The following is a 23,798-nucleotide window of genomic DNA, read 5'->3' on the forward strand; positions in this document are numbered from 1 at the left end:
AGAAAGGGCCTGGACACCCACGCCCCTTGACCCTTGACATTTAGAGGGCTGAATTCCTGTCTCCCACAGTAGGCTGGAGGTGAGGGGAATATTCAGACTTCAGTCTCTAAGGAGAGTACATAGACATATCCAGGGTGCTTTCTGGAAATTGCAAAAAGCCCTGGGTTTCTGTCACCTGATTGGTTCCAGCTCCATCGTCCCTCCCCACCTTACCCAATAAAATATCTGCCCAACCTGAGTCACTCTGCAGGAAGCTGGGAGCTAGCAACAGAAAAAAGATCTCAGTTGGTGGTAAGTTGGGGGCCTGACAATTTCAAAAATTATTATTTGAACACCTGCTAGGTAGTAGATACCTCCTAAACCTTCAGAGCTGGGTGTCCAATATAGAATCCACTTGCCACATATGGTTATTGAGCTCTCGCGGGTCCAAGATGTACTTTAAGTTTAAGATCCATTTAGTACATTCAAAGATTCACCATGGAAAAAGAATGTAAAATAGCTGATTGATAATTCTTATGTTGGTTACATGTTCCAATGGTATTCTTTTTGATATGTTGGGTTACATACATTATATTATTTAAAATTATTATGTTATCAAAATCAATTTCTTTTACTTTGTAGAAAGAATGGTAAGCCTCACGTGTAGCTTGCACGTATGTTGCTACCGGACAGCGTTCCTCTAGAGTTTTAGCACCGAAAGAATTTGGTAGTCTTCTAGCATATATGCGAATGTGGAGGATATTTATTTATTTGTTTATTCATTCATTTATGTAAAATTATTTAAAATTTATTTGAGAGTGCATGTGCACGAGAGAGAGCACGAGCAGGGGGGGGCAGAGAGAGAGGGAGAAGTAGCCTCCCCCCTGAGCAGGGAGCCCAATTCGGGCCTTGACCCCAGAACCCTGGGGATCATAACCTGAGCTGAAGGCAGATGCTTAACTGACTGAGCCGCCCAGGCGCTCCTAATGTGGAGGATATTTAGACTACAAAATGAAAGAATGGATAAATAAATAAAAATATCTGGTAGGATAAACTGTGCCTGGAGTTGCTGCTCTGCATTGTGGGCCAGGTGGGGCCTCTGAAGGTGTAATTACTAAGCTGAGAATGAAGATTCAGTAAAAGCCAAATGTGGGAAGCTTGAAAGAGCACCGCAGGCAGAAGGAACAGAGGACGCAGAAGCCCTGAGATGGCGATGAGCTTGGCATGTTCAAGGAATTGAAGGAACTCCATTTGGTTGGAGCGCATTGTGCAAGATCAGAGTGAAAGTATGGAGTATGATTGAGTGTGATGTTGTGATATATAATTAGAAATATATATGTGGTTTTTGTCCTGTTTCTGACACAAAGCTCCTAAAACCCTTGGAATCTCCTAAGTCAGGAGAGAAATTGAGGTGTCTTAAGTTAATGGGGTGGCTGGTTACCAGGGGGACCAACCATGTGATTGGAGGGTTGGAACTTTCAGTCTCAGCCCCCGGACCTCCAGGGAGAGAAGAAGTGGTGGAAACTGAATCAATCCACAATGGCCAATGAGTTAATCAATCATGCTTATGTAATGAAGCCTCCATAAAACCCCGAAAGGGCAGGCTTCAGGGAGCTTCTGAGTTGGTGAAAACACGTGGAGATGTGGAGATGCGGGTAGAGCAGCACACCTGGAGAGGACATGGAAGCTCTGAGTACTTTCCCCATACCCGGCCCTATGCATCTCTTTCATCTGCTGTTCCTGAGTTATATCCTTTTATAATAAACTGGTGATCTAGCAGGTAAAATATTTCTCTGGGTTCTGTGAGCCACTGCGACAGATTAATCGAATCTAAGGAAGACGCTGTGGGAATCTATGATTTAGAGACAGTCAGTTAGAAGCACAGGTATCCTGGGCTTGTAACTGGTGTCTGAATTGCCCCAGGGGCAGGGGGGCATCTTTTAGGACTGAACCTTTAAGCTGTGCAGTCTGATAGTGTCAGAATTGAGTTGAATTCTTGGACACCTGCTGGTGTCCAAGAATTGTTTGTTGGTGTGAGGACTCTCCTACACTTTGGAAATTGTGTCACCAAAGGATAGACAGGGAAGATCCAAGAGTGCTCGGTAAGCTTGAGTTTAGAAGTCGGGAGTATGGAAACCACTGAAGAATGCTGAGCAGAATAATGTCATGCTCTCTGTTTTTAAAAGATCAGTTGGCTAGCCGCACATTGGGCTCCCTGCTCCGCGGGAAGCCTGCTTCTCCCTCTCCCACTCCCCCTGCTTGTGTTCCCTCTCTGGCTGCGTCTCTCTCTGTCAAATAAATAAATAAAATCTTAAAAAAAAAAAAAGATCAGGGCACCTGGGTGGCTCAGTTGGTTAAGCAACTGCCTTCGGCTCAGGTCATGATCCCGGAGTCCTGGGATCGAGTCCCACATCAGGCTCCCGGCTCAACGGGGAGCCTGCTTCTCCCTCTGACCGTCTCCCCTCTCATGCTGTTTCTTTCTCTCTCTCTCAAATAAATAAATAAAATCTTAAAAAAAAAAAGATCAGTTGGCTATTGTCTGAAGATGGATTTTTGGGGGGGTAATGGTGGGGGAGGCATTTGGAACAGGAACAAGCTATTTGCAAGGTCAGGGCAAATATGCAAGCCAGACGAGGGGCCATGGACAAGGGCACTGGGGATGGGAATGATTCTGGGTGTGGATTCAGTTGCTTTGCAGACAGAATCAATAGACTTGGGAAAGACATCAAGGATCCATTTTAGTTTTGGAGATTTAACAGCTGAGTGTTTAATTCAAATAGATACGGAATACTGGGAGAGAGGCAGATTTGGGGGGATGGGATAGTTAAGAGTTTGGTTTGGGTAATGCCAGGTTTGGAATGCCTATGGGATTCCCACAGGGAGATTTCAAGAAGTCAGGTGGCTATTGGTACCCGGGCACCTGGCTGGCTCAGTCGGTGGAGCATGTGACTCTTGACCTCAGGGTTGTGAGTTTGAGCCCCACGTTGTGTGTAGAGATGACTTAAATAAATAAAACTTTTTTTTTAAAAAATATTTTATTTATTTGACAGAGAGAGACACAGCGAGAGAGGGAACACAAGCAGGGGGAGTGGGAGAGGGAGAAGCAGGCTTCCCGCGGAGCAGGGAGCCCGATGTGGGGCTCGATCCCAGGACCCTGGGACCATGACCTGAGACGAAGGCAGACGCTGAACGACTGAGCCACCCAGGCGCCCCTAAATAAAACCTTTTATTTATTTACTTATTTTTTAAAGATTTTATTTATTCATTTGCGAGAGAGACAGAGAGAGAACAAGCAGAGGGTGAGGCAGAGGGAGAGGGAGAAGCAGACTCCCTGCTGAGCAAGGAGCCCGATGTGGGACTTGATCCCAGGACCCCGGGATCATGACCTGAGCCGAAGGCAGATGCTTAACCATCTGAGCCACCCAGGCGCCCCTAAATAAAACTTTTTTAAAAAGAAGTTATCAGTGTGGTATTATAAGCCATGAGACTGGATGATACTATGGAAAGACTATGTATAGAGGATGCAAGGGAGCAGGAATAAACCCAGAGACACCCTAACATGTGAAGTTAAACTTAGAGGGGGTGCCTGGCTGGCTCAGTCAGTGGAATGTGTGAGTCTTGATCTCGAGATTTTGAGTTTGAGCCCCACATTGGGTGTGGAGATTACTTAAAAATAAAATCTTTCAGAGGCACCTGGGTGGTTCAGTCGGTTGAGCATCCAACTCTTGATTTTCGCTCAGGTCATGATCTCAGGGTTGTGAGCCCCGTATTGGACTCCATGCTCATGTGGAGTCTGCTTGGGATTCTCTCTCTCTCCTTTTCCCTCTGCCCCTCCCCCTGCTCATGGGCATGAGAGCGCTCTCTCCCTAAAATAAAATCTTAAAAAAAAAAAAAAATCTTTAAAAATAAAAAAAGTTAAATTTAGAGGAGAAAAAGCTAGTAAATTGGACTGAGAAGAGGTGGCCAATTGAGCTATAACAACAACCAAGAGTGTACTGTGGATACATCTAAGCGACTGCCTTCAGTTCAGGTCATGATCCTGGAGTCCCGAGATCGAGTCCCACATCAGGCTCCCTGTTCGGCGGGGAGTCTGCTTCTCCCTCTGACCATCCCCCTTCTCATGCTCTCTCTCTCTCTCTCTCATTCTCTCTCTCAAGTAAATAAATAAAATCTTTAAAAAAAAAAAGGAGGAGGAGGAAGGGGGTCACATGGGTGCTACATCCCTGAGGTATCAGGATGAGGACTGAGAAGGGACCAATGGAGTCGGCAACAAAAAGGCCACAGGTGTCCCTGAGGAGAGCACACTCTGTGGAGTGCTGAGCAGCGAAGTCAGTCTGGAGTATGTTTAGGAGAAAATGTGCGGTGAGGAGTGGAGACACTCCTTTCTAAAGTTTGGCTGTGAATCCTCTTCACAGAAAGAATTCTCTTGAGAGAAATAGGGCTGAAGCTGGAACGGAATGTGGGCCAAGGATGGTTTCTTTTTATTTATTTATTTATTCAAAGTAAGCTCAACACCCATTGTGGGGCTTGAACTCACGACCCTGAGACCAAGAGTCATGTGCTCTGCCCACTGAGCCAGCCAGGCGCCCGGGATGGTTTCTTTCTAAAGGGAGGAGATACGATAACATTTATGTGATAGTGAGAATGGCCTTAGTAGAAAGAAAATCTTGGATTTTTGTCTTTGGCAGAAGAGAAAAGGGATAATGCAGGAGGAAAGTTCTCAGGAAGGCGAGGTAGAGAGGGATCCAGAGCAAACGCGGGAGGGGAGCTGCTGGCAGGAGTGAGAATGCTTTACTCAGGGCAACAGGTGCAAGTAGACTGGAAGGTGTGGGGCGGGGCAGGCTGGAAAGTTCTAATGGTTAGCATTTTCCCATTACAGTAGGAGGCGAAGACATCAGCTGAGAGCGGGGACGAGGCGGGGAGAAGCCGGGTAAAAGCAGAGAGGAGAAAAGGAGAACTGAAACAGTTATTTCAAAACTTGGAGGGGAAAAAAAAAAAGCAAAACTTGGAAGTGCAAATATGCTAGAGAAGTGGAGTAAGCTAACACAGAAGTACTGAGCTGCCACTGGAAATCGGGGGCATAAATTCAGCTGTGCCCCATAGTAGTTGTGACACTCGCCAGGCAAGTCACTTCCCCTGCCAGAGCTATGGTTTCCTCTCCTTATCCCAGAGAAGGTTGCTGTAATTGGCGATTATAAAATGGACAGTGACTGGCACATTTGAGGGGCTCACTGAACAGGAGCCCTAATAATCCACAGTATTATCGTGTGTGGTTCACAGGTCCTGTCTCCCAAACTACAGCTAGGGTGGGCCCATAATGTACAATTTGGCCTCATCGGCCTTTACCCTCCTATCATTGCACAATTGTCCTTCCTTGTTGCTGCAGCATTTTTAAACCAAGATCTATGTATCACTGAACACATCATATCTTCTGAGTGCCTCACAGGGTGCTTAGTGAGTGGGTAGAGAGAACTTGACTCTGTCAAGGAAGTATGGTGGGCGGAAGAGAGTTGACGGGACAATTCTGGTGGAATTTCAAATGCTCATATGTGAGGGTTGTGGGCTAAAGGAGCTCTTAGCATATGGGAAATGTTCCTAAGTACTAGCTACTACTGTTATGAGTGCTGTTCTTGACTTGAACTTGAGCTTCCACAATGCATGGCCCAGGACTGAGCCCCAGGACACAGTATAGAGCCAGGTGAAGACCAAGAGGTCCCATCTGTTAAAGACTCACTTGGTCCTGCCTCAAACACTTCCATGTCTACGCTCAATTAATCCTCACCTGAAAAATCAGTCTTCACCATAAAACTGCCTCCATTCTGCCGAGGAGCAAACTGAAGCTCAAAGAGATGGCACTAAGAACTCCTTGGGCAGGTGTCAGATGAAGAGTAGAATACAGACTGACCTCCCTCCAGAGCCCAGCACTTTTTACACTGGTAACAGTGACTCTCAACTGGGAGTGCTTCCCGCCACCCGCCCCCCCCAACCCAGGGGACATTTGACAATGTCTGTAGGTACTTTTGGATGTCACCACTGGTGGTGGAGCTGCTACTAGCATTTGGTAGGTAGGGGTAGGGATGCTGCTAAACATTCTACAATGTACAGGAGAGTCTTCCAAAACTAACAATTATCCAGCCCCACATGTCAATGGTGCCAAGGTTGAGAAACTGCACTAAATCAAGCAACGTGCCATAGAGGTCCGCTGGGAAAGTGACTGGTAAAGACAGGAAGAAGGACAGGAGGGAGGGAGATCACATCCAGGTAATCTTGGGGAACCCCTTTAAAAAGCAGCATTTTAGACTGGCAAAGGCAGTGGCTCTGGAATTGGTTAAATCCAGTTTTCAAAACTTGCCACTTCTGCTGACTAGCTGCGCATGATGTTGAACAAACTACTGAAACCCCTGGGCCAGTTTCCCTTTGATAAAAGGATAATAACAGACACCTTGCAGTATTATTATTATTATTATTACTGTTTTTATTTTATTAAAATTCAGGTTAGCTAACATATAGCATATTATTAGTTTTGGGGTAGAATTTAGTGATTCGTCCGTTGCATATAACATCCAGTGCTCATTACATCAAGTGCCCTCCTTAATGCCCATAACCAATTACCCCCTTCCTTCACCCTATTATTATTTCTTAAAGATTTACTTATTTTAGAGACAGAGAAAGAGCACGAGCTGGAGGGGCAGAGGGAGAGGAGAGAGAATCTCAAGCAGACTCCTCACTGAGCATGGGGCCTGACGTGGGGCTCAATCTCATGACCCTGAGATCATGATCTGAGCCAAAAGATTCAGACACTTAGGGGACTGAAACACCCAGGTGCCCCTATTTATTTATTTTAGAGAGAGGGGCGGGGAGAGGCAGAAGAGGGAGAGAAAGAATCGCAAGCAGACTCCCTGCTGAGCACAGAGCCTGATGTGGTGCTCCATGCCATGACCCCGAGATTATGACCTGTGCCAAATCAAGAGTTGGACACTTTAACTGACTGAACCGCCCAGGCGCCCCAACATCTTGCAATATTATTATGAGTATTAAATGTGAACAGGTGCTCGGTAACTGCAATTTCTCTTAAGGAGGCCGAATAGCCCAGAGTAAATTGATCCTCAAATTTTTGAGGCCATAGAAGACCACCTTAGCTTTTATGCAGAGATTCCAGAGTGGGGTTCATGAATATGCATTATTAGTAGCCTCCCTGGATATTTTTTTTTTTAAGATTTTATTTTTAAGTAATCTCTACACCCAACGTGGGGCTTGAACTCACAAGCCTAAGATCAAGAGTCGCACGCTCCACTGACTGAGCCAGCCAGGCCACCCCAGCCACTCTGGATATTTCTGATACAGCTAACAGATCACAATACGAGAAAATCTGTTAATGTGGCACGAGTCACATAGACTTCTGGGTTGAATTTGGATGCAGTAGTTACATCTGGTCCAGATGCAGACACTACATTTTTTCGAATTCTTATTCTTTTCTTTTGGTGGGGGGATTATTCTTTCTTCTTTTTTTAAAGGGGGAATTCTTAATTCTTTTTTTTTTTAATTTCAAAATGTGGTTTTATTAATGCACTTTAGGATAAGTGCCATTCTTATTTTACCTTGTCTGGAAGAAATACTGACAATTACAGTCACAGGAAATTTTCATTAGACAAAACCTGCATGTATGAGTGTGTGTGGGGGGGTTTGGTTCATTTATATCATACTGTTCATGTCTTGAGTTTATAAATAACATTAAGCAACACTGTTTCCTTCTAAAATTTTCTTTAAGGCAGATCTATTTAGCATCATCTGTGTTATTAATATGTGCAGTGTAGTTTTAGAAAATTTAAATGTTCTAGTCTCTCAGTGAAAATAATACATGTGGTCAAGAATAGAAAACAAAAATCTAATTTCTAGATCCTCTGCCTGGCCACATTTTAAAAACACAAGTTTTTCAGATATATATATATATATATTACTGTATCAAAACACATTTTAACAGACTTCACAGCTCACTTAAAGCTTCAGTTTACAGTCATTCATATGAAAGATTTCTAATATGGAATGTTCATTTAGAAAGAATTTCTCACTGGGATTCCAGTGTTCTGTATCAGAAATGCAGAAGTTCTTCAGTGCAATGCTAGACATTTTACCTCTTCATTTATGTTTTTCTTTCAAGAGTTCTCATTTTACTTTTGGGTCTTCATTTTTGTATGCTCGACTTATTTCTTTCAGTATATTCTCAGGTAAGGCAGGTTGATATCTGTATAAATAACCATATGGATGAAGATGATAAACGAGGTATTCTAACTCATACATAGTTGTAGGATCAACATAGTGAAAAGAAACTGCAAGATCAGAACAGCAACCAGGACCCTCTACAGGAGGATAATAGTTATAATTCCAATACCAAAAGGTTCTAGGTAGATAACCCTTGATTAAGTGATGTTCTGGTACAAATGGATGAAAAGTTTCTTTTCCAACGGTATCTCTGGAATCTCCCGCTTCTACATTTATAATTTCCATGCATTTGCCCAATGCTAAGTCTTCGATGGAGGAACTATGTGTACATTTGTCTGTTTTAAATGCATCAACAAATCTCTTCGAGGCTTCTTTGCTCAGTACATATCCCTCTCCTCCACTCACGTAGCCCTGCTTTACATCGGGCTTAAATCTTCTCCCAAAGTAAATGGGTTCTTCAGGGTTGTATTTTGAGTAGCCATGTCAAATTATCCAGTATAACATATGTATCATCATCTGCTTTCATAAACCAATCAGCATCTTCTAAATAATGATCCTGAACATACTGAAAAGCTTTAATTGTTTTCCAGTATATAGTTGGTCTCTGCCTTCTCTGGTTTTTAATCCCACAGCAGGGAAGTCTTTATTTTCTTCTGAACTCATAAACAACACTTTATTACAACGCTGGGCCCATGTAGCTTTGACATGTTTGGCCTTTTTCTCTAGATTTTGAGGCCCTGTCATAACCCAGCAAAGAATTTTAACCTTTTGATAGAGGTTTTCAGCGATGTCTGTGTTCTCATCTTTATGTTGGCTAGAATCTGCATTGAAGTTCATCTGTCCTTCTAGATGATTTTGTCCATTATCATCTGAGTGCCTAGCATGAGGATCATTATGAAGAATATTAGGCTGGGTATCACCCTGTTCTCCCAACAAAATACTCAAGAGCTGAGAACATAAAACAAATCCAATTGCTGATCCACAAAGGAAGATTAAAAAATTCAGCCAAGATTTAGAAGCCATTTCCCGAAAGTGTATTTCTGACATCAGCCGTGGCTCCCTCTCGCCCCTCCTGGGGGGCGGAGAGGGGGACGACTCGAGACTGGCAACCTTAGCTCTTCCTGGTACCCACAGAAGTGGCTCGCGGCAGCTAGCTGGGGCCGCCCGCTGCCGCCCAGATCATTCCTTGGGGGCGGCCCAGGCGGACCCAGCTCGCCCTCCCCCCCCCCCCCCGCCCGGGGATTCTTAATTCTTAAAAGCAAGGAAATCTATCCCAGAAGCTCCTCCCCCCCCCCCCCCCCCGGTTATCTTCCAGCAGTGTTATTGTCCAGGATTTAGTCATGTGCCCACTGTTAAAGCAAGTCCTTGCAAAGCAAAGGGGATTCCAATTACTGCTGAAACTAATCAGAATTTGCCTCCAGAGACTGAGAGGAACACCTTCCCTGAAGGATGAGTAACTAAACAAAACTGAGGTTTGGGCAGGAGAGACTAGGGAAATGGATGTTGGGGGCAACCAGCAATGTCTGTCACAGTTAGTAACAGAGAAAGCCAGATTAACCTGGGTCAAAGGCCTTCCTCTACTACTTACTACTGAAGTGACTTTGGGCAGTTTCTATAATTGCTCTGAACATCAGTTTATTCTTATGAAAACCAGAAATAATGAGCATTATAGCATTCTTATGTAGATCAAACTGGATCCCCAATAGCAATTAACACCGTGCATGGTCTCAGATAAGAACCCAACAGATACTACTAACAAATTTTATTACTCTCATATTCTTTATCCCACAGAACACTAATGCTATGCCATGGGTAAAAATTCTTCACATCCCAGAGAAGAGCTCCATATCAAGCAATGAAAAACAGAAGGTTGAAAGTAGAGATGGGGCCCCCTTTGCTGACTTCCTCTAGCACAGAATCCACATGATGTAACAATATTACTACATATTACCAGTAACTGTTCAAGGTCCTCAATTATGAACTGAAACCAAATCCTAAAACTTTAACCTCAATACTAAGCAAACAGCCAGCAAAGGGTTCTCGTAGTGGGAGCTGGGAGTCTGGGAGAACTTGGGGCTGCAAGAGCTTGCCGAGCTTGCCAGCATCTGTGCAGTGAATCATGGGTGAGAGGAGGACCTACTGACTCTGAATCTAGTGTTTTCCCCTCACTAGGCCATAATTTATCATTTTTTTCTTATCTCTACACCCTCAGTGTAGTTTTCTGCTAGTGAACAGGATTCTTGAAATCCTCTTGACTATGCAATCAGCCTGATAGGTGGAATACATCTGAATAACTATGGGAATATGGAGAACTATCCTCTCCCAAAGTAACAGCCAAGGGAGTGCCAATTTTTAGTATGACTGGCCACAAGTTTCAGGAGAGTCGGGTGTCCTGGTTGGAGTGGGAGCTTAGTGGAGGTTGATGTTGGCCATGAATAGGGATGCTGTAAGATGGTTCCACAGATGAGACATGGCAATTGTTGAAATGTTTCAGGTGTGGGCAAGATGGAAAGCAACATCTCCATCCCAATGGATGGACCCGAAGAGATGCTCCATGAGTCTGCGGGCTACACGGTTCTGTGGATCCTATCATTGGTGGTGCTTGGCATCACCTTTGTCCTTGGCATCCTGGGCAATGGGCTTGTGATCTGGGTGGCTGGATTCCAGATGCCACGCACAGTCACCACCATCTGTTACCTGAACCTCGCCATAGCCGACTTCTCCTTCACTGCCACCCTACCATTCCTCATTGTCTCAAAGGCCATGAGAGAACAGTGGCCTTTTGGTTGGTTCCTATGCAAGGCAGTTCACATTGTGGTGGACATAAACCTGTTTGGGAGTGTCTTCCTCATTGCTTGCATTGCCCTGGACCGCTGTATTTGTGTCCTGCATCCAGTCTGGGTCCAGAACCACCGTACTGTAAGTCTGGCTACAAAAGTGATTATCGGACCCTGGATTCTTGCCCTAATGCTTACTTTGCCAGTTTTCATCTTCTTGACTACAGTAAATGATGGAACAGGGAATATACGATGTACTTTCAACTTTGCATCCTGGGGCAACAGTACTGAAGAGACGATGAAGGTGGCCATCACCATGCTGACGGCCAGAGGGATCATCCGGTTTATCATTGGCTTCAGCATGCCGATGTCCATCATTGCTATCTGCTATGGGCTCATTGCTGCCAAGATACACAAAAAAGGCATGATTAAGTCCAGCCGTCCCTTACGGGTCCTTACTGCTGTTGTGGCTTCCTTCTTTCTCTGTTGGTTCCCCTTTCAGCTGATTGCCCTTTTAAGCACAGTCTGGCTCAGAGAGATATTGTTGGAGCATAAGTACAAAATCCTTCTTGTCTTTATTAATCCAACGAGCTCCCTGGCCTTTTTCAACAGCTGCCTCAACCCAATGCTCTATGTCTTTGTGGGCCAAGACTTCCGAGAGAGACTGATCCACTCCCTGCCTGCCAGTCTGGAGAGGGCCCTTAGTGAGGATGTAACCCAGACCATTGACACATCAGCCAAATCTGCTTTACCATCTGCAGAAGCAGAGTTACGGGCAATGTGAGGGGGCTGTGGGACATTTTCGAACTCTGCATGCTCTCAACCCTGCTCCCATTTCCAGCTTCATCTTACCTTGGGTCATCAGGAAAAATACTTTGGTGTCCCCTGACTTGTGGGGGAAAAAAGTGACATAAGGTGTCATTTTGATTTTGGACCTCAGCCTCTACCCTGGGATAAAGTGGAGGTTGTCAAAGAGTACAAGGGAGAAGAGAAAGTGATGGGGAATTTGTAAAGTTTAGGTGAGAGAGTATAGTAAGGGGAAAACTAGTTATTTTACCATTAAAATTTTGCTTAGGGTTTCTTTAAAGCTATTTTTAATCAGATTACAGAAATTTCTTTGTGTTCATAGTTTACTAAGAGTTTTCTTTTTAAAATCATGAATGGCTATTGGATTGTATGACTTGCATTATATGCATATATTAAGATGATCATATAGTTTTATCCTTTCGTTTGTATCATCATACATTACACTGATTAATTTCTGCATGTTAAACTACCCTTGCAGTCCCAGAATAAACCACATTTGGTCATGATGTATTTTGTCTATTTATAATTTATCTCGCTAGATTTGTTTAGAACTTCTGCATTTATGTGTATGTAAAGATGGGTCTATTACTTTCCTTTCCTCTAGTGTCCTTGTTAGCTTTTACATCAAACTGTGATGGCCCCATAAACAGACTTGGGAAGTGATTCCTCTGATTCTTTTCTTTCATAAATGTTTAGAATTTCACCAGTGAAGACAGTTGGCTTTGGGTTTTCTTTCTGGGAAGGCTTTTAGTAATGAGTTCAATTTCTTTGATAGTTGTGGGACTATTCAGATTTTCTATTTCCTCTTCTGTCGATTTTGGTAAACTCTGGCTCTCAAGGAATTTAGCATTTCATCCAAACTGTCAGATTTATTGGCATGAAACAGTATGATAACTGTGTGTAGTACTTGGTATGGTTTCCTTCACATAATGAGAATGTAAACTATCTGAAGGCAGGGATTTTGGCCCATATTGTTCACTGATGGATCCCCATACCCTATGTATAAAATAGTGCCTAATGTGTGATAGACAAACACTCAATAAATATTGAATTAATGAATCAGTAAACAATAATGTCATCCAGGTGTCAAGTAAGAACCTTTAATGTCTAGCAAAAATGATCTCTCACCCTCATTTCACGAACTGGGAGTGCCCAGTAGATTCTCACTGCAATTTACAATATTTACAAATTCCCATGTGGTTTACATTTTTATGAACACCTCTGGTTTTGAGTTTCTGCTTCAAGTAAAGCACTCTGGCTAACTGTTGCCTGGTGCTTTTGTTTTGAAGTCCGTCAGTCCACAACAGTACTCAGCTTTTTTTTTTTTCCTTTCTGCAAATATCACTCACAAATTATCTGTAACTGCGTAACATACTTCCCTGATGCACTGGCAAAAGAAAGAACTCAAACTAAATATTAGGTCGTCTTATTATCAGAAGTCCCTCACTCATTCTGCTGCTTTACTGTCATCCTCCTTCTCCACTTCCCTCATGTCACCCCTAAAGTTTTGCATCTCCACTGCACAGCAGTGTACCCATTTCATTTGCATTTTTGACTCCTAGAAATGCTTTTTAGTTCCCAAGAAATGTCCAACTGAGGTGTGGTCATAGAAAATGAGGCACAAGGAAGAAACGCAAGAGTGCAAAGCCAGGAGCCACAAAGGATGGTGTACACCTTCTCAATAGAACCAGTGCTTCCAAACTGGCTAATTAAGAAACTTGCTTCACTGTCAGGGCTGGGAATTCTTATGATTCCTGCTCACTGGCCTTGGTTATTTGTAACAGAACAGTGCCTGCTATATCCTCTCTACTTTTCTGTTCTTCATTGGAAGTCTTCATTGCATATGCCCAGTTCCTACTGCACCATTATGTATTGGGTCTCTGGAAGCTGAGGATTCTTTTAAGTTTATGGAATGCTTATCACAAAGAAACACTTATAAACCTCACTGAAGCTAAAACTCCAAAATAAAACACTGGGGCTATCACTCTTGGGAAGGATGGGATTACTTTGTTTGGAAGAGTACACACGGGTGTTGAGGGGGCAAAGAGGTAGGATGTGGTAGAGACTGCCAGCTTCCTACCCAATATTCATCCCCGTCCATTACAAGAGTAGGTGGATATTCATCTAACTAAATTAATACTTTCCTCAGCCATCCTTTCAGCTAGGTGAACTTCTAGCAATTCTTAGCAATAACATGCCAGGTATATCAGCATGTAAAGAGTTTCTTCCTTCTTTTTAAAGCTTGCATAGTATTCCACTGGATTGACCTAACAAAACATTTAATCAGTTACTTATTAATGGCTATTTAAATTGTTTCTAAACATTTCTCTGGCCTTTTGGCTAAATCGTTTGTTTTATTTTATTGTTTTAAAAGATTTTATTTATTTGTTGAACAGAGAGAGAAAGAGCACAAGCAGGGGGAGCAGGAGAGGGAGCAGCAGACTCCCTGCTGAGCAGGGACCCCGATGTGGGCTTGATCCCAGGACTCTGGGATCATGACCTGAGCTGAAGGCACACGCTTAACTGACAGTTGGAGATATATAACTATGTAGTAAAATTATGAAGGAAAGTGATGAATTGACTGCTATAATCAAGACAGTGGTTACAGTTGGAAGGAGGGAGGAAAAATGATCAGAAAAAAGTATGTTGCGGCTGATGGCTTCTGGAATGCTGATCATGATCTACGTCTTCACTTGCTGCTGGTACATGGGTATTTGTTTTACACAAATACATGAATCTTCATTAAAAAAAAAAAAAGATTCAGGGCGCCTGGATGGCTCAGTTGTTAAGCGTCTGCCTTCGGCTCAGGTCATCATCCCAGGGTCGGGGATCGAGCCCTGCTTCGGGCTCCCTACTCCGCGGGAAACCTGCTTCTCCCTCTGCCACTCCCCCTGCTTGTGTTCCCTCTCTAGCGGTCTCTGTGTCAAATAGGTAAATAAAACCTAAAAAAAAAAAAAAAAAGATTCATTTTACTTGAGAGAGAGAGAGGGAAAGAAAGGTGAGAGGGAGAGGGATAAGAATCTCAAGCTGACTCTCCACTGAGGGTGGAGCCCAACCTGGGGCTTGATCTCAACACCCTGAGATCATGACCCCAGGCGGATGCTTAACTGACTGAGCCACCCAGGCGTCCCAAATCTTCATGTTTACCTTTTATTCATTTTTGCCCTTAGGTTTGTTATATCCCACTTTTTTTTTTTTTTAATAGTTCAGTGAAATTCAGGCTCCTTTTCCTTCATACCAGGAAAGCTTCACAGCTTCTGGATTTCGGCTGCCTCAAGCAGGGCAACCCATTTATAGAGGCACTGAAGTTCTCTAAATTTGCCAGTTGGATTTATCAGGACAGGGAGAGCTGAGGGGTCAAAAGAAAGGAGCAGTAAACAATCCGGTACGGCTGGCTTTGGTGTTCTTACTGGTCTCAAGTGCTAAAGAAAACAAACTTAGAAATCGAGCTCCACCCTGTGGCTGCCAGAACACAAAGCAAGGAAATGGGAGTCTGACCAGCCTCCTGAGCTGTACAACCTCACTGGGAGCAACTGGGAGTGATCCTCTAGAAGAACCAGATTCTCTCCTCCACAAGTTTCCCCAGAGTGAATTTTTTTTGGGGGGGTGGGCAGGTGGAGAGGGATTGAGAGAATCTTAAGCAAGCTCCACGCCCAGTGCAGAGCCCGACACAGTGCTCAATCTCACAACCCTGACATCATGACCTGAGCCGAAATCAAGAATCAGCCCTCCATCAACTGAGCCACCCAGGTGCCCCCCCTAGTGTGAATGTCTAAGTGCAAGGAAATCTGTTTTCTAACGGAGGAAGTCTCCTCATTCCAGAATGTACATTCCAGAGATAAGAGACTGGGGATCTCTCCTGTACCCCATCCCACCCTAAGATACTAGATAAACTTGCTGGTAGATAAAAAGAGAACCTGTGTGAATGTCTCATAATCTTGGGACACTGAAGATTGAGCAACTGTGTTTTTTCCTCACATTCCCATCTCATGGCTCTCTCAGCTCCAAATACCATCTAGGTAACTATTTCCCAAATGTGAACCTACCACTGATGCTGTTCGTCAAAATCACCTCGGGAGGTATTTTTTTTTAAAATATGGGTCAGGTCACTGCAGCATCAAGCCATCTCCGATTAACAAAGTCTGGTGCAGAATGCAGGAATCCATATTTATTCCCAAAGCTCTCTGGTAACTGTGATGTGCAATCAGATTCCTCTGATGATTAGCAGTTATATAAATGCTCTCTTTAAAAGAAAACAGAATAAGAACTAGTACCAGATCTTGGAAACACAGATATATCTTTATAGTCCACACCCAAGAACAAATGGTCTTCTTATGGGGCTGGGGAGGCAGCTATTAGGAGGGCAATGTGAGCAGTTCAGTTACCAAAATACATCTTGACAGAAAGGTCGCTGCCCCAGTAACTTGTTCAAGGCCCTCTAGGACAGCTTTGGTCTTGAAGTCGCAGACGTGGGCGAGTTAAGCTGTCAATATTCTACTCTTCTAAAAGGAGAAGTTCTCAGGAACAGTGACAGAATTACTAATTAATCAGAAAGGCATCTTCCCCACCCTTTCCAACTCCAAATTCTCAGCCTCCACAATCATGACAGCTGATACCTCACAATAAATCATACACCCACACCCACACAACCTATTGGTTCTGTTTCTTTGGAGAACCCTAATACTAAAAAATTACTGTCAATTATAATGGTATGGTGGCTACAGTTTTTAAAAATCCTTAGGTTACAGATACATACTAAAGTATTTAAGGGGGAAATGACATATGATTTTTTTAAAGATTTTATTTATTTGAGAGACAGTGAGAGAGAGCACAAGCAGGGGGAGGAGCAGAGGGAGAGGGAGAAGCAGACTCCCTGCTGAGCACGGAGACTCCAGGCCTCCCGGACCATGACCTGAGCCAAAGGCAGACACTTAACCGACTGAGCCACCCAGGTGCCCCATGACATATATTTGATTAGAAATATTCCCCAGGGGAAAAAAGGAAGGAAAGGCAATCAGTGAGAGATCAACAAAATGTTTTCAATTTTTGAAGCTTTTTACTCATGTAGATGTTTCCGTTTTGCATTTTAAAGTCTTTTAAAAAATCACTCTATGACCCAACAAATCCATTCCTAGATATATGCCCTGCCAACAAACATGTGCCTGTGAACGCTAGGACACATAGATGATGAGGGAAAAACAGTTGGACAATAGAGCGTGCCCAAGATTATAAAATGCTTACATATTTCATAAGAGCCCCAAACTGGAAACAAACCAAATGTCCATCTTCAGTAGGGTAAACAATTGCAGTCTAATCCTAAAATGAATTACTACACAATAAAGATGGTTGAAGCAGCCTGCATGACATGGATCAATCTTAAGATCATCATGTTAAGTGAAAAAAATCACATACATCAGAATAGATTTGTTATATTCCATTTACGTACAGCTTTCCAAAAGGTAGTTAAACTATACTACTTAGGTTTGATTTTGAAAGGCAAGGGATTTGGGTGTCTGTATGGCTCAGTTGGTTAAGTGTCTGACTCTGGCTCCGGTCGTGATCTTGGGGTCCTGAAATTGGGCCCCACAACGGGCTCGGGGAGTTTGCTTGTTCCTCTCCCTCTGTCCCTCCACCCACCTGTGCTCTGTCTCTCTCTCAGATACAATCTTGAAAAATAATAATAATAAAAAGCAAGGGATTTATTACATAAAAGCCAAGAAGGTGATCATAGCTAGGAGGAGAGAACAAGTTTGATCTGAAAAGTATACAAGGTTGGCTGGCACGCTTTTGGGGTTCTTTAAGTTTCTATATCTTGACTTATGTGGGAGGCACATAGGTGTTTGTTTTATAAGAATGGGACAAATTGTACATGTGTTTTATTCACTTTTCTGCACCTTTGGTATCCTTCACAATAAGGTTATTTTTATTTTTAAGATTTTATTTATCTATTTGACAGAGCGATAGAGAGCACAAGTAAGCAGAGAGGCAGGCAGAGGGGAAGGGAGAAGCAGGCTCTCTAATGAGCAGGGAGCCCGACGTGGGACTCGATCCCAGGACCCTGGGATCATGACCTGAGCCGAAGGCAGACGCTTAACCAGCTGAGCCACCCAGGCGCCCCAATAAGGTTATTTAAAAAAAAAATCAATTCCTCTCGTGTCCATTCCCGTTTACACTAAAGAAGGCTCTTGGCTTCGGGAACCCAGGCAGCCTGAGGTGGAGCATCCTATTCATATCAGAGCTACGTTACCTAGAACAGGATTTTAGGATTAGGATTTTAGGATTTTTTTAGGATTAGAAGAGAGAAATCTGGGGGATCAAAGGCCAGCAAAAGCAAAACAACTCAGGTTTGACCTGGGTTGATGCTCCTTGTGTTACTTTATTTGTTCAAGAGCTAATGAAAACCCCAAGTTAGAACATAACTCCCACCTAGTGGTTGCTTGCAGTTAAGACACAATAAAGGAAGCGGAAGTTTTGCTGAATCTCACTTCTTCATCCCCACTGGGAGAGGCTCTGGAGTAAATTTTCTGGGGCTCCCTGAACCAACAATCTTCCAGGAAATCCAGGATATCCTCATCCATCCGAACGTATATTCCAAAGACTGGCCTTCACCTCACCCCTCACTGTCACTAGACTGAAGAAAATAGGTTATAAATGTTTTACACTGTCTGTTTGTCCTCATATTCTCAGCCTCACCTCCCCCAAACACTGTCTATGGTGGTATTTCCATGTTGAGCTCCACTGTGGCCACAAGAGAACCAGCCAGGGAAGTAGTTAAAACTACAGATGAGCAAACTATGTATTCTGTTATTTAGCCATAAAAAATTAGGAAATCTTGCCATTTGTGACAACATGGATGGACCTTGAGGGGATTATGCTAAGTGAAATAAATCAGAGGAAGACAAGACTTGATCCCAGAACCCTGGGATCATGACCTGAGCCTAAGGCAGACGCTTAACTGACTGAACCACCCAGCCCCCCCCCGCCCCGCCGTACCTACTGCTTTAAAACAAAAGCCTGGTTTCTAATGATTTGTCGTGTGGAAATTCGCAGTGAGGCAAAAATGAAGCCAAATTATTTCTTACTGTTCCAAAATCTCAGTATGCAATTCTCTGAAATATTTGGCTAATATAAGGATGTTCTGACTTTATTGTCAGAAACTTCATGAAATTCCTACAAAGATAAAAACAATGGAAAGACACTATGCAATCTTATTGTTCAAATATAGTAGGTAATGATTACCAAGTACCTGGGTTAGACACTTTTTCTCAATTAGGTATCACAGCCAGAACAAAGGAAAGTGATGCTGATGTTTATTCACATATTATAGTACTTCCTGAAATTGTAATATTTCATACATATTGTATGTATGTAAGATAGAAAACAAAATAAGTGAAGACTCCCATCCACCACTAGGCTTCAGAGAGAGAATACTATTGACGCTGGGAAAGCCTTTTCTTTGCCTTCTCTGACCAAATTCCCCTTTCACACCAACAAGTAACTAATATCCTAAAATTTTGTTTAGTATTCCCCTACTATTCTTTATAGTTTTACTATATATGTATCTCTAAGAAATTTATTTGATTATACCATTTATTTATTTATTTTTTCAAGTAATCTCTACTTGCCCAAGGTGGAGCTTGAACTCACGACCCCAAGATCAAGAGTTGCATGTGCATGCTCTTCCTACTGAGCCAGCCAGATGCTCCTTTTTATACCATTTAATTTTTACACTGTATTCTGTGACCAGACTTTTCAACCAACATTATGCTTGTGAGATTCAATCATACTGATAAACATAGCTCCAGCTCATTTCTTTTCCCTGTGGTATAGTGTCCCATTGATGAACATGTGGTTTTTGCCTCAGCATATGTAAAACATAAAATAATTAGCGCTCTCTCTCTTTTGTAAAAGGAACTACCCTTATTCTTTTTTTTCTCTTTTCTCTTTTTTAAGTAAGTTCTGTGCTCAATGTGGGGCTTAAACTCATGACCCCAAGATCAAGAGTCACACACTTTACTGACTGAGCCAGCTAGGTGCTCCAAACTATCCTTATTCTTATTTCACAGTCATGAATAAGCGTAAGTAAATAGGAATTTGAACCCTTTCAGAAATATTGGGAAAGAGTCATATATTTCCCTCTATACCCTCATTCATCCTCATCCAAAAAAATAGGTTGCAGAGAGTATAGTGATCCATATACTACTCCAGTTATAAGGATACCGCACTGTTGTGATGCAAAATACAAATGTTGGAATTTCTTATGGGAAGTCTATGTACTAAAAATCATATAAATTACTTTGCTGAGTATACCTTTGGGTATAGTTTTGACTTCTGGAGCCATGCTAATGTTTTGCATATAAAAAAATAACATCAACAAGGATAGGTACAAAAATTCTAAGACAGAATACAAACAGAAAATAACTAATCTGATTTTATTATTCATAACCACTCCAATGTAATTTTTAAAACTGTCCCAAGTAACTTTAAGTTTATTTATTTTTTAGTAATCTCTACACCCGATGTAAGGCTTAAACTCATGACCTCAAGATCGAGTTGCACGATCTACCAACTGAGCCAGCCAGATGTAAATTAGATAATAGTACTGAATCAATGTTCCTGATTTTAATAGTTACACTGTGATTATACTGGAGAATGTCCTTGTTCTTAGTATTTACATACCGAAGAGGCATCTATCTGAAACTCTCTCTCAAATGGCTCAGAAAAACAAAATAATATGTATGTGTGTATACATGCAGAGAGAGAATATAATAAAGCAAATGCAGTAAAACGTTACCACCTGGGTAATCTGGATGAAAAGCATTGTATGGGGTCCCTGGGTGGCTCCGTCGGTGAAGCATCTGACTCTTGATTTTGGCTCAGGTCATGATCTTAGGGCTGTAAGACCGAGCCCCAAGCCCCATTTCGGGCTCTGCACTGGGCATGGAACCTGCTTAGGATTTTCTCTCCCTCTCCCTCTTGCCCCTCTCCCCAATCGCTTGCGCACTCTCTCTCTAAAAAAAATTTTTTTTAAGTTTTTTATATCTCTTCTTGCAACTTTTCTGTAATTTTGAAATCAGTTCAAAATATAGTTACAAAACATATATTCACCTCTTACCTATAAATATACTTAACACATATAGCTCAAAAAGTCACAATTTTCAAAGCTCAAAAAGCATGTTCCATGATATTATCAGGAAATAAACACCTAGATATATAACAGAAATTGTTGGTAACTTCTCTTATTCTGAATGTTCCATTTATACACTTACTTAAAAAGGCTCATACTCCACAGTGAACACTGATGTCTTCTTCATACCGAAAGCCTTTTGAAATATTTTCTTTATCAGGGTATTCATGATATAACATGGTATTCACAGCAAGAACATGACTTACTTTATAAAATTACTTCTAGAGGAAATGATCCCAAATTATTGACCTGGCTTAATTTTTCCTAAATATAAGTTCTTATACACAATTAGAGCTGCATTTCATGGTGTAGTCATCCCCATGCTTTTAAAAACTTTTTTAATTTTTATTTTTTTAAATATTTGAGAGAGAGAGAGCGCACGAGCAAGTGCACAAGCAAGCGCACGGGTCAGGGGGAGGGGCAGAGAGAGAGGAAGAAGCAGACTCCTGCTGAGCAGGAAACCTGATGCAGGCAGGGCTCGTCCCTGGACCCTGGGATCATGACCTGAGCCAAAGGCAGATGCTTAACTGACTAAGCCACCCAGATGCCCCACTTTTTTTTTTTTTAAAGATTTATTTGAGAGAGAGAAAGAGCATGAATGGGGGGAGGGGCAGAGGGAAAGAATCTCAAGCAGACTCCCCACCTCACATGGAACCTGACATGGGACTCCATCTCACAACCCTGAGATCATGACCTGAGCCAAAACCAAGTATGATGCTCAACTAACTGAACCACTCAGGCACCCCCTTTTTAAAAAAATTAATTTAGTTTAGAAAGAGAGAAGGGGGGGAGGGGGAGAGGGAGAGAGAATCCCAAGCAGACTCCCCACTGAGCATGGAGCCCAAGGCAGGGCTTGACCTCATGACCCTGAGATCATGACCCGAGCAGAAATCACGAGTAGGGTACTTAAGCGACTGGCCACCCAGGTGCCCCCACAGGTTTGCATTCTTACGTGTATTATCTGTGGACATTTTTTTTTCATAATCAGAAAAGGTTTTCATAATCAGAAAAGGTTTTCAAAAAAGAAAAGGTTTTCAAGTATTTTATGGCCATCAGAGTTATTCCTTAGTGTAAATTCTCTAATATCACATGCTTCTGACTTTCAATAAAAGATTTTTCTCACATTCATTACTCTTCTATGATTCACTCTGGCGTAAACTCTCCGATGCATCTGAAATTTGGTTTCTCAATGAAAATATTGCAACATTCCTCCCCTGTGTACAGTTTCTTTCCCCCATGGGTTTCTGTGTGAAAACTTCTGCACATTTGCTAAATTCAGTTTCTCTCATGTATGCCTTCTGACGAATGATTGCACTGCAGGTTATTACTGAAGATTTTTGTCATATTTATCTACAGCACGAGATTTCTCTCTCATTTAATTCTCGATGAAAGTAAACATCTGACTGGAAGCTTTTCTTTAGTCCCCATAAGAACGGTCTCCCATACGCCTGCTATCTCATGTTAGAATGGCCTCCTTAAATGCTTTTTCATCTCCACCATATCCATCTTCTCCATCTGATTTCTCTACTCTATGACACCAGGCATGGAACCTGACTACTATGTGCCTTGACACCAAAGGATTTCACACATTCACCGCGTTGTAGGGTCTCTCTCCTGTATGTGTTCTTTGATCAGGCCAGGTTTCCAGGTGAAAGCTTTCCCATATTCACTACATACACAGGGCCTTTCTCCTGTACGGGGCATAATGAGTGGGGACTTTCGGCTAAAGGCTTTCTGACAATCACTGTGTTCATATGGTTCTTCTCCTGTATGGGTTCTTTAATGTACCGGGAGTTGTGACTTCTGTGAGAAAACTTTCCCACAACCACTGCATCCATAGGGTTTCTCTCCCCTGTGTGTTCTCTGATATATAATGAGTGGTGATTTGGTGCCGAAGGCTTTCCAATTCACCACATCAGAAAGGCTACCCCCCGCCCCAGTATGAACTCTCTGAGGTAAAACGCATTCTGACTGCCGCACGAAAGCTTTCTGACTTCGACTGCATTTACAAGGTTTCTCCCCAGTATGAATTCTCTGATGTAAAGTGAGCTCTGACTTCTGGATGAAAGTCTTTGGACATTCTTTACGTGAAAAGGGTTTTTCTCCAGTGTGAGTTCTTTGGTCTTCAAGGAGCTGTGACCTGCAGATGAAAGCTTTTGACACTGACTGAATTCATTGGGCTTTTCTCCTGTACGCATTTTATGATGTAAAGTGAAACTAAACTTAAGAGAGAAAGTTCTTCCACATTCTTTACATCCATAGGGTCTCTCACCTGTATGAGTTCTCTCACACTTAATGAGGTGTGGCTTACTAATGAAGGTTTTCCAACATTCATTACATTCATACGGTTTCTCTCCGGTGTGAGTTCTCTGATGCAAAATCAGGGTAGATTTGTGGGGGAAGGCTTTCCCACACTCACTCACTGCATTCATAGGGTTTCTCTCCTGTGTGACACCTCTGGTGTAGAGTGAGCTGAGACTTACTACTAAAAGCCTTTGGACATTCTCTGCACTCATAAGGCTCTCTCCTATGTGAGTTCTTTGATGTAAAATAAGTTCTGTCTTCCGAAGAAAAGATTTCAGACACTCATCGCATTCATGTATTTTCTCTCCTGTGTGAATTCTCTGGTATAACATGAACTGTGATTTCTGTGAGAAAAATTTTCTGCATTCACTGCATCCAGAGTTTCTCTCCTTTGTTACTTCTCAGTGTAGAAGGAGTTGTGACATATGGTTAAAAGATCTTTGACATTCACTACATTTATAAAATCTCATTTCTATATGACTCATTGAGGCACAGTGTCTTACTGACAGCTTCTCCACAATCAT

At 42.5% G+C, this 23,798-nt stretch overlaps 1 protein-coding gene and 2 pseudogenes across 5 annotated transcripts; 1 reads left to right on the top strand and 2 right to left on the bottom strand.

Annotated features, from left to right (window-relative positions):
• The first annotated feature begins 246 nt into the window (after positions 1–246).
• FPR2 (formyl peptide receptor 2) lies at positions 247–12,289 on the top strand. 5 transcript variants are annotated; one of them, XM_028091526.2, is made up of 3 exons: positions 247–291; positions 9,991–10,068; positions 10,694–12,289. In XM_028091526.2, exon 3 carries the CDS (start codon positions 10,705–10,707, stop codon positions 11,758–11,760), a length of 1,056 nt encoding a protein of 351 aa, XP_027947327.2. In that variant the 5' UTR covers positions 247–291; positions 9,991–10,068; positions 10,694–10,704; the 3' UTR covers positions 11,761–12,289. The 5 variants fall into 5 exon arrangements, with proteins under 5 accessions (XP_027947327.2, XP_027947326.2, XP_027947330.2 ...); XM_028091525.2 differs by lacking the exon at positions 9,991–10,068 and having other exon boundaries at positions 253–291; XM_028091529.2 differs by lacking the exons at positions 247–291; positions 9,991–10,068 and adding an exon at positions 10,093–10,165.
• Positions 7,927–9,324, bottom strand: LOC114199565 (glycoprotein-N-acetylgalactosamine 3-beta-galactosyltransferase 1 pseudogene; annotated as a pseudogene).
• Positions 12,290–22,560: 10,271 nt separating the features above from the next.
• Positions 22,561–23,798, bottom strand: LOC148163261 (uncharacterized; annotated as a pseudogene).

This window comes from Eumetopias jubatus, unplaced genomic scaffold (genome assembly GCF_037043125.1).
Source record: "Eumetopias jubatus isolate StellerSeaLion01/CBP00866 unplaced genomic scaffold, mEumJub1_p1.0 scaffold_10, whole genome shotgun sequence".
NCBI classification, from domain to species: Eukaryota; Metazoa; Chordata; class Mammalia; order Carnivora; family Otariidae; genus Eumetopias; species Eumetopias jubatus.